At 35.0% G+C, this 10,674-nt stretch overlaps 1 protein-coding gene across 1 annotated transcript in view; it reads left to right on the top strand.

Annotated features, from left to right (window-relative positions):
- SMC5 (structural maintenance of chromosomes 5) overlaps positions 1 to 7,424 on the top strand; it is an 80,359-nt gene extending 72,935 nt beyond the window's left edge. The window contains exons 21-25 of the mRNA XM_015565009.1: positions 424 to 530; positions 744 to 863; positions 3,687 to 3,866; positions 3,954 to 4,049; positions 5,138 to 7,424. Of these exons, the coding sequence (XP_015420495.1) occupies positions 424 to 530; positions 744 to 863; positions 3,687 to 3,866; positions 3,954 to 4,049; positions 5,138 to 5,281 (647 nt within the window). The 3' untranslated portion in view covers positions 5,282 to 7,424. The remainder of the gene's footprint in view (positions 1 to 423; positions 531 to 743; positions 864 to 3,686; positions 3,867 to 3,953; positions 4,050 to 5,137) is intronic.
- Positions 7,425 to 10,674: the final 3,250 nt, after the last annotated feature.

The following is a 10,674-nucleotide window of genomic DNA, read 5'->3' as shown; positions in this document are numbered from 1 at the left end:
TTACCTACTGCAGCCACCACCACCACCCTCTCCCTACACACACATACACACACACTCACGCGCACATAGTTTCCTCCAGTACTTGCCTCCCACTCTGTACTAGAGCTCTTGGTAATAATAAGCTAGACAGCAGGAACAATGTGCTTTAAATGCCAGATTTCTGAATCTATTAGAATTTTAAATAGATTCTTCCTAAGGAACACAGTGTTCTGTGCCTTTTCTTTATAAAAAGAATAGTTGGGCTAACCTGAAATACTGCAGTGTTTATTTTTTTCAGAATAAAAAATGGCATTTTCAGTATGTTATAAGAACATACAAACAATGCAACACATTGGCATTTTCAATTAATGTTTTAATTAATGCAAATTTTCTGTAATTTTATCCTTTGGTAGATTTATTTTAAAGAAATGATTTTTCCCTGCTAGGTTGTTGAGGAATACACAAAAAGAGAAGAAGAAATCGAGCAATTAACTGAGGAACTAAAGATAAAGAAAGTTGAACTGGATAAATATAGGGAAAGCATTTCACAGGTAATTGTTTTCTTTATCTTTTCTTTTTGTTGTGTTCTTACCATTAATCATATGGACATGTAGAATAATACAAAATGAAATGATATGTTTCTAAGAAAAAGTGCAATGTTCTTGTGACTATATTAATACTGATTAAATTTGTTTTATGTAAAGTATATCAGAATGTAATAACACTTCTTTTAAATTGTGTTTTTATATTGCCTTTATTTGCAGGTAAAAGAAAGGTGGCTTAATCCTTTAAAAGAGCTGGTAGAAAAAATTAATGAAAAATTCAGCAATTTTTTTAGTTCCATGCAGTGTGCCGGTGAAGTTGATCTCCATATAGAAAATGAGGTAAAATTGCTTTTGAAATGTTTCCTGGCAAGTAATTTTAATTGTTATTTACCCTAGATTTATATATGAAAATTCTGCTTACTAAAAAATTGTTCAAAGGAATGAAAGGACCACCAATAGAATTTCATCAGGGTCACTTATGTGTGTATCTGACATTTGAGATTGGTGACTAATACTTGACACTCTTTATGTCCAGACTTAAGTAATGGTTATTCAGCTGTGAAGAGTAAATGCATTGCATTGCCTTACAAATCTCCCACTCTCCAAGTTAGCCGAGTCATAAACTGGCAGACATAACTGAAATAAAGTATAATGTCAGTGGTTTCCTTTTGATCAGAATTTATAACAGTTCACAAGATGAAAATATTTGAAAATTTGTTAATTTCTTAAGCTATAAGTTTATACGTTGCAATTGTTGGTAAAATAATATTACCTTAAGCAATGTGTAAGGAGCCCTAGCCGCTTTGGCTCCGTGGATAGAGCTTCGGCCTGCGGACCGAAGGGTCCCGGGTTTGATTCTGGTCAAGGGCATGTACCGGAGGTAACCAGTCAATGTGTCTCACATAAATGTTTCTGTCTCTCCCTCTCCCTTCCACTCTCTAAAAACCAATGGAAAATATATTGTTGGATGAGGATTAACAAAAAACAAAAAAATCAAACCCCAGATCTGATCCCAGAGCCTAAACTCTTAACTCTGTTTCTTCAGTGGAAGTGGTATAGTTTTTATGGGATGAAAATTTGATTACTGAGAGCTTTATCAAACCTCTTGACCAGATAAGGCATAATTACAATCAAGTAAGCATAGGGAACCAATGGTTAGAATGGTAATAGAAATCCCAACCTTTAATCTAGAACCTATTGCATAGTACCGTTTCTTCTGGATAGTTTTTCTGTGTTTCTGTATGTCACTACTGAGCCCTCTGTAGTGACATACACAGGTGCTTCTAAGAGAAAACGGCATGATACTCCACTGTACCATAGAAGTGATTCTTCGTCTTTTCAGTTCAATAGTCCTACTTAGCCATGGGCCCTGGAAAATGGACATTCTTATCTCTTCTCAGCCTCTCCCTTGGATTGTTACTATTCTGGGCTCCTCAGTCATAATTCTAGAACTCCTTCTTTAGCCAGAGCTTTCGGTGAGATGAAGGAAGGATCCTAGAATGAGCAAAAAGAGTGGGTGGCAGAGCCCAAAACAAAACTAACAATTAGAGCTGTTATAGTTAAGAAATAGTGTAGTTAATAAATTTGTTCTGGAATAAAAGGAATGTATAAATTTAAAAAGTGAATTGAAAGTATTAAAACTTACTGTTTATTTGCTTTGTTTTTGCTTTTGGAGGGCAAAAAGATTGAAGGTGGCGTATTTCTAAAATTTGATAGCTATAAGGATTTTTATTTATGATTAAGATATTTGTATTTTTATAGAAGTTATTACTGTTAATCTTAGATCTCTGCTGTCCATTATGGTAGCCACTAACTACAATTGGCTATTGAGCACTGAAATGTGTAAAATGTGCTGTAACATTTATCTAAAATGTGTGTAACATTTATGTACAATACATAAATGTTAAAGGCTTAGTATGAAAAAAGAATGTAAAATATCTTTAAACATTTTATATTGATTACATGTTAAAGATATGTTGGGTGTATTGAATTAAATATTAAAATTAATCTCACATATTTTTACTTTAATGTAACTACTAGAACATTTTATAAGTACCGCGCGCTAACCAATTGCGCCACTGGAGCTCCAACTAGAACATTTTAAATGCATGCATGGCTTGCATTATCTCTCTTGGTCAGTGCTCTCTTAGACCTTAAAAGCTCTATTTTCATTAACTAGTTATTAACCTTTAATTATCAAGTTGCATTATCTCATTTTTAGGGTAAATCTGAATCTGACTGGTCTAGAAATGACTAATAAGAACAGTTGCCGAAACCGGTTTGGCTCAGTGGATAGAGCATCGGCCTGCGGACTGAAGGGTCCCAGGTTCGATTCCGGTCAAGGGCATGTACCTGGGTTGCGGGCACATCCCCAGTAGGGAGTGTGCAGGAGGCGGCTGATCGATATTTCTCTCTCATCGATGTTTCTAACTCTCTATCTCTCTCTCTTCCTCTCTGTGAAAAATCAATAAAATATATTTAAAAAAAAAAAAAGAACAGTAAACAAGCCTTAGAGCAGCCTCATTTTAGGCAAAATATAAAGAACACTAAGTGCATTCATTACTACAGATATTTAACGAGCACTTATTATGTGCCAGGTTTTTGCTAAGTATTGTTTGTATATATTTGATTAGATTTAAGTGTCATTTAAAGTATGCATATATTCTCTGCCTACATTTTTCTTCTTAACCTGCTGAAGAAGGGGAGGACACTGAGCCCTCTGTAGTGACATACACAGGTGCTTCGAAGAGAAAACGGCATGATATTCCACTGTTCTAATTATTTGCACCTATAGCTTTAAAACCTAGCACTTAAGGAGCTGGGATAGATACTGCCTTTCCATGACTTTCCACGATGGGGCTCTTCACTTAGTAATTTCAAAAACCCTCAGGGAAAACTACTAAACTTGAAAAGAATGGCATGAGACAAGGAAAAAAGTTACTCTTAATCTGGTTATTTTTCTTACCGAAATAGATCCTTAGAGACCCACTAAAGCTTGTAAATAGCAACTGGTTCTTTAATATTTTATTGGTTTACTTTAAACTGTCATTAAACTTTTAAGTTCTTTCTTCTTATAATTGATTTATTCAGTCTATTTTTATGTAATAGTATGAGGTTATTAAAGATCTCTCATCTTTTATTAACTTTTTTAACATCTTATAGGAAGACTATGATAAATATGGAATTCGAATTAGAGTCAAATTTCGAAGTAGTACTCAACTGCATGAATTAACTCCTCATCATCAAAGCGGAGGTGAAAGAAGTGTTTCTACTATGTTATATTTGATGGCACTTCAGGAGCTTAATAGGTGTCCATTCCGAGTCGTTGATGAAATCAATCAGGTACAGTGATTATTCTTTTACTTGAGTTTTATTTATCTTATATCTCATAATAAGTTTAATGTAATCATTATTATTGTCATGGTTTAGGGAATGGACCCAATCAATGAACGCAGAGTGTTTGAAATGGTTGTAAATACTGCTTGTAAAGAAAACACTTCTCAGTACTTCTTTATTACGCCAAAGGTAGGTAATAAATAAGCTGAAAGTGTCTTGGTCGTGTAGCAGATTTGGGCCGAATATGTACATTTGAGCAGGAACACTCCAGGAAAGGAACTAGAAAGATTACAGTAGTATTTATATTACTAAAGGGGACAAGTTCCAGTGACACCTTAATCAGAAATCTTTTTATGGGAGACAGAAACATAGACATGGCATTATGTTCTAGGACACAGATTTCTTCCTGCTTTTGGCACTTACTCCTCTAGAGAAGTACCTTTTTAGCACTCACAGGAGAATGCAAAACCCTAGAACTTTGTGGGCTTCCTCGTTTCCTGGGAAGGCCTGTCTTTGGCAACACTTAATGTCACCACTGCCACTACCATGGCCCAGAGGAAACCATAAGTATCCCAACATCTATTCACAAACTAACTATGATGAAAACAGAAGTATCTTTATAGAGAATCTTCTATAAGCTAGAACCATTACAATGGGAAATTTTCTTTTGTTAGGCCATATACTGTGGGTAAATTATAAAACTTATGTATTCAAAGATGTATTTATTGATGTAATCAGATTTTTTTTTAACTAAGTATTCCCACACAAAAAAATTCCATTGGTGAGACCATCCTAAATTCAGATTTTTAGTGAATAGTGTACTCTCTCTCCTTGTTCCAGCAGATACTCTGTGGAATAGCCAGATCTGTTAATACCCTATTGTTTTCCAAACACCATGTCCTATACACCAAACCTTCTCTGGTATATACTTTTATCACAATGCCTGACCACAAAAGTTGCTTGAGAAGCGTTTGTGGGAAAAATGAGCAAAAGTGACTATCCAATTAAAATTCTGGAGGACACACTTCTCCAAGGTCTTACCTAAGAAGTTGTCTCATCCCTTTCGGCCTGTGAATGTAGAAGGTTCCCTAAGCATGTTGATCATTCCTTAGGCCAGGCTTCAGATGTACTAATTCAGGTAAGGATCACAGTCTGGCAGGGTATATATTGAGTTGTTTCATTAATATTATAAAAAATATTCTTACATGTGTAAGGTTGGAAAATTGTACTTCTTAGTATATATAGCATTGTATGACAGCTTGTTTTAACACTTACAGCTCCTACAAAATCTCCCTTATTCTGAAAAGATGACAGTATTGTTTGTCTACAATGGTCCTCATATGCTGGAACCAAACAGATGGAATTTAAAGGCTTTCCAAAGGCGGCGGCGGCGTATAACATTTACTCAACCTTCTCAATAAAGTAAAAGAAGAGGCCTTAGGGATTTTTTTGTTACATTCTATTTATAAGTATGGCTCAACTGAATAAAAGGAGATTCATTAAGACTAAAAGATCATTTTTTTGGAAACGTGATGTTAAACACAAATGGGTTGATGAACAGAGACCATAATAACTTCTTTCTGTGGAATAGCATCTTCCGGTAGTAAAAATTAAGTCTTTTTCAGTCTTTGTTGACTTGAGTCCTTACCACTCTAACCACAAGTCATTGGGTTCCCATGTTAAAAGTGTTTACTATTTCAAATCAAAGGTGCCGTGGAAGGGGTTATCAGTCACAAAAAGTTTAGTTGACATGGTAACCCTGAGCTTTAATTGCAGAGTAACTTTAATTACTTTAGTCTAAAGATGACTATAGAGCTTAAGTCATATTTTCTCCCAGTATTATATTTAATTTTTAAAAATTGATATGGAAATGTCGTCTTATGTACAGTAATAATTTATGACAAATCTATTCATTTATTACTATTAAGAATTACCTTATCACCAATGGGAAATGGAATTTTATGGGCCTTTAAAAAAGTTTTATGAAATTTGATATTAGAATTGTACTGGTATCTCAAAGGGGAAAAGTACTGTTTAAAAATGGTAGTGGGACTTTTTTGAAATGCCACAAGGTGGCCACTAGATGATGCAAAATGCAACCAAAAGACTGACAGAATATAAAATCAAGTGACAAGGGTTTTTAAGGAATAACTGTAAAGTGTGTGGAATTTTTTTTTAATTTAAAGTCAATTGTATTTTACATCTTAAATTTCTAAGAGCATTTTTATAATTATTTTTAGTAAGATTTTTCTTAAGATTTCATATACTGGTTTCTACAATTTATATTTGAAATTTTTAAGTGTTATGTAAAGAGTGAAGGAAAACGTTGACTTGTTTAAAACCATAATTTTTCTAGAACTTTACCTTATAGGTCCTTCCTTACAGTGCTATCCTACCCCATTATCTTAGAAAATCTAGTTCTTAACTGTTTCTTTCAGTATGAAAGAATAGAGGAGAAAATCGTTGTTTATCTCTGAGTTGTGCCAATTAACAGTGCCAAACAAATTCTATTCTTTTAAAAAATAAAACTTGTAAGATAATGGACTAATCCAAGGGTTAGTACCAGTAATGACAAAATTAAATTTTTTTGACTTGGTAGGTTGAATAAATTGAAAAATCGCATTCAGTTTTGGTTTTGTATATTCTTAGCCATTGAAATTTATTTTCTTATTATGTCAAAAAGTAATGAACCATAGATTATGTCCTTTCACTTAGACATTTTCAGTTTAAAATGTTTTCTTTATAAAAATTTTAAAAGGGCCTTCTCCTCTTAAACTAAGTCTAATGCATGTACTATGAAAAATATTTTTAAGTAGCATTTTTCCTAGTATGAACAAGATACATAAACACTGAAAAACTTGCTAAAGTGATATTGTTACCAAAAATGTTTGTTGTTTAATACTTTGTTTTCCAACAAAATATCTTCACTAATATGTGCTTGGTGTCGTTTGTTTATTGTCTGAGTTAGTGCCAGTCATCTGATTTTTGCAAAATGAGTATCAGTGTGACAGAGAGGCTTGAATTTTATGTGCATTTGAAAATAAAATATAATGGTCAATTTTATTGCACTTAGCATATCTCAACAATTATCCCATAACTTATTTGTTAGCATTTACATTTTTTTACTGGACAAGGTTAATATTTGTTTTTGCATTGAATTTTGAGCTGTGAAGGATAAATTATATATCATCTTAACATGTTAATAGAAGAATAATGTCTAGCACATTAGAGTATCAGCCACTTAAAATTTCATATATTTTCTGCAAAATCTTAGTTTTTGTTTCATTCAAATTGCAAAAACCTTAAGGTGACAAGCAAGTACTTTTAATGACAAAATCTTCATTGAACTGCCTGAGGAAAGAGTCCATTGAAAAGATTTTAGTATTCAAAGTAAGGAAAGATCTGCTGCTGCTTTCTACTTGTCTTTAACATGTGCTTATTTTCTTTGGAGTTTGAATCTTTAGTAGGTAGGAAATATAATTTTGTCCTGTTGTGTGTGTGTCATTAAAAAACTCTTTGTGGGAAATACTACTTTGTTGGTAATAAATGCATATTTTCATATTCTTTTGGTGTATGTTATTTTAAATGAGAACTGTTTTATTTAGATATTTAAATATTTTAATATATTAAATACTTAATTTTTAAAAATATTTTTTAAATAATTTTATTGATTTCAGAGAGGAAGGAGAGGGAGTGATAGAAATATCAATGATGAGAGAGAATCATTGATCGGCTGCCTCCTGCATGCCCCCTACTGGAGATCGAGGCTGCAACCTGGGCTTCTGCCTTGATCAGGAATGGAACCATGACCTCCTGGTTCATAGGTCCACACTCAACCACCGAGCCACGCCGGAGTATTTTGAACATTTTTAAGGCTCATTTCGGTTTCAGGTTTATGTAAAAACAAGTCTATTGAATGCCTACCTTTATAGAAGTGTTTGGCACTCCATGTATGTTCCAGAGGATAGAAAATTTAGTCCCTGTCTGCCTGCAAGGAAATTAGTCTAATAGAAGCAATAAACACATGAAAAAGGTGAAATTATCTAAAGAAACCAAGTTACAAGGCAAGTATAAATACTTTTAGGTTGAGCCCTGACCGATTTGGCTCAGTGGATAGAGCATCAGCCTACAGACTGAAGGGTCCCGGGTTCGATTCCGGTCAAGGGCATGTACCTTGATTGCAGGCACATCCCCAGTGGGGGTTGTTCAGGAGGCAACTGATTGATGTTTCTCTCTCATCGATGTTTCTAGCTTTCTTTCCCTCACCCGTCCTCTCTGTAAAAAATCAATAAAATATATTTTAAAAAACATATTTTTTTAGGTTAAAAGCCTAGATTTGCAAAAAACATTCCCAATAGTCAATTTGTCTTATTTCTTACATTAACCTACTAAAGTAAGTTTTTTAAAATATATATTTTTAGGCAGACTTTATCGCTTGATTATGACAAGTTACCTTATCCCATTTCCTCATTAGTGAAATGAGGATAATGCCTTACAGAATCAGATGAGATCAGGGGCCTAATAGGGCACCTCACCTCACAGTTGGAAGCTTATGTTTCATATATATATATATACATACATATATATATACACACACACACACACACACACACACACACATATTCAGCTTTATTGATATTGGATATTTTAAATCTTGAAAAATATGATGTACTATGCATTTTATACATCAAGGTCTGAGAATTCTGTTCACGTGTAGATTTTCATTCTGTTTCATTCGTAGTGTCAGTTGATCAAAGGATGTAGATACCTATAGGCTTTGAGTGATTTTCGGGCAGGATAGCTGGAAGATTTGAGTATTTTTTTTAAAAGGCAGCTTTTTTTTCACCCCAAAGAGAAAGCAGGGCTACTCTATTTAGCTCCTTCATAAGAACTGTGCTTATGAGGACTTGTTGAAGCAAAGAGCGGCCTAAAATCAACACGGGTTCTGTACTCTCTGCCTTCCTCCGAGAGGCTGTAACATAGGCTGGCTGTTGTTAGGCAAGTTAGAAACATATGCAAGGTGTGCTCCTTCCACAAATATTACCACCTTACCTTTCAGACTGTCCTTTAGTTAGTAAACATTTTCTTTCAAGAGCAAGCTTACATACTCTTAGCATTCGGGTCCATGTGTTTGAAATTGACGGGGCCAGGGGTGGGGCTGGGGTCACTTAGTCATTCCTGCCTAATACTCAGTAAGGAGTAGGTTGAAACAAATTATCCCAGTGGAAAGATTTGGGATAAACTGTCCAATGAATGTTATAAATTTAAATTATTTTCATATTTAAAATCCTAATGTAGCCCTGGAGATTGTGACATGTTACATTCTTTATCTTTCATATACTTAGACTTGGGAAGGATCTTCCAGGCGGCTTAGACTCCTTTTCAGTCATAAATCATGAAAAGAAACCATTTGAGTGATTAAGGTTAGCTCTGATAAGCCTAAATAAGTTATTTTGTAAACCAAATGCTATAATCATTTGTTGATAAGCTGTATTATGCTTTCAGAGTGTTTCCATGTAATTATACACAACAACCCTATTCTGTAGGTGGAAAAAGAGGAACCTTTTCAAGCGTTTACTATTGTTAAAGGGCAGAGGTGGGGCTGAAAAAACAGGATTAATTAAGTTTTTTTCTAGAATATCATGCTGCCTTTTTATCCTGGCCCTTTGAATTGTTGGAGCTATACTAAAATACTTCCTGGTTATGTAATTAACTTCCTTGTGGGTAAGATACTGCTTCTCCAATATGCCTCTGAATTAGGGTACAAGCTACTTCTGTCATAACAAAAACCCAAACATAGTTTATACGAGATAGAAGTGTATTCCTTTCTTAACAGCATAAGCAGTCTGGGTGATGTGCCAACTCCTATTGTGTTGCTCTGCCATCCTCAACCAGTGGGTCCGTTACCGTACAAGATGGCTGCTTCAGCTTCTGCCCACCTATCTGTATCCAAACAACTGAGGGAGAAAGGCACAAGGGGGAGAAGACAGAAGACTCCTTCTAAGAGCATGATCTTGCCCTAACCGGTTTGGCTCAATGGATAGAGCATTGGCCTGCAGACTGAAGGGCCCCGGGTTTAATTCTGGTCAAGGGCCCGTGCCCTGGTTGTGGGCTCAATCCCCAGGTGGGGGCATGCAGGAAGCAGCCAATCAATGACTCTCATCATTGATGTTTCTATCTCTCCTCTCTGAAATCAATAAAAAATATATAGGTGTTTAAAAAACAAAACAAAACATGATCTGCAAAAGGAGAGGCACAAATTACTTTTGCTCTGTTATGAACATAGTCCCATGGCCTGCAAGTGAGGCTTTGACTATGTCATCCCCACCTGTGTGTCTTGTGTCTGGTTAGACTCCAGCCCCTGTTACTCAAGAAGGGGAGGGTGAATATTTGGAGACAAGTAGGAGTATCCACAGACCAAGAGATAGCCAGTCTTTCTATGGCCTATGGGCAACGCTTTTAAAGAAGAAACTAGGTTTCCCTTCACAAAAATCAGTTAACCACAGCCTTCAAGATTCCTACACATCTCCCCACTCTACCTCTTCTAAAATAGCAACCTCAAGCCACTGCTATTCTCTTAACTGGTTTTTTCCTCATAGCATTTATCACTAATTTTATACTTAGTTTGTTGTCTTTTCCACTCGAATATGAGTTCTCTGAAGGCAGACTTTGTCATGTTGATTGCTGCCTACCCAGAAATATTGGTAGAAAATGGATTGCTGCCTAGAAAAATGCTTAGTATATAGTAAGCACTCAGTAATTGTAGCATTAATGAATGCTCTCTCTCCCAACACTGGGCAATTTGAGCATATTT

Source organism: Myotis davidii, unplaced genomic scaffold (assembly GCF_000327345.1).
Source record: "Myotis davidii unplaced genomic scaffold, ASM32734v1 scaffold616, whole genome shotgun sequence".
NCBI lineage: Eukaryota > Metazoa > Chordata > Mammalia > Chiroptera > Vespertilionidae > Myotis > Myotis davidii.
Note: the sequence above shows the minus strand (reverse complement) of the source record. Positions and strands in the feature narration are given on the sequence as shown.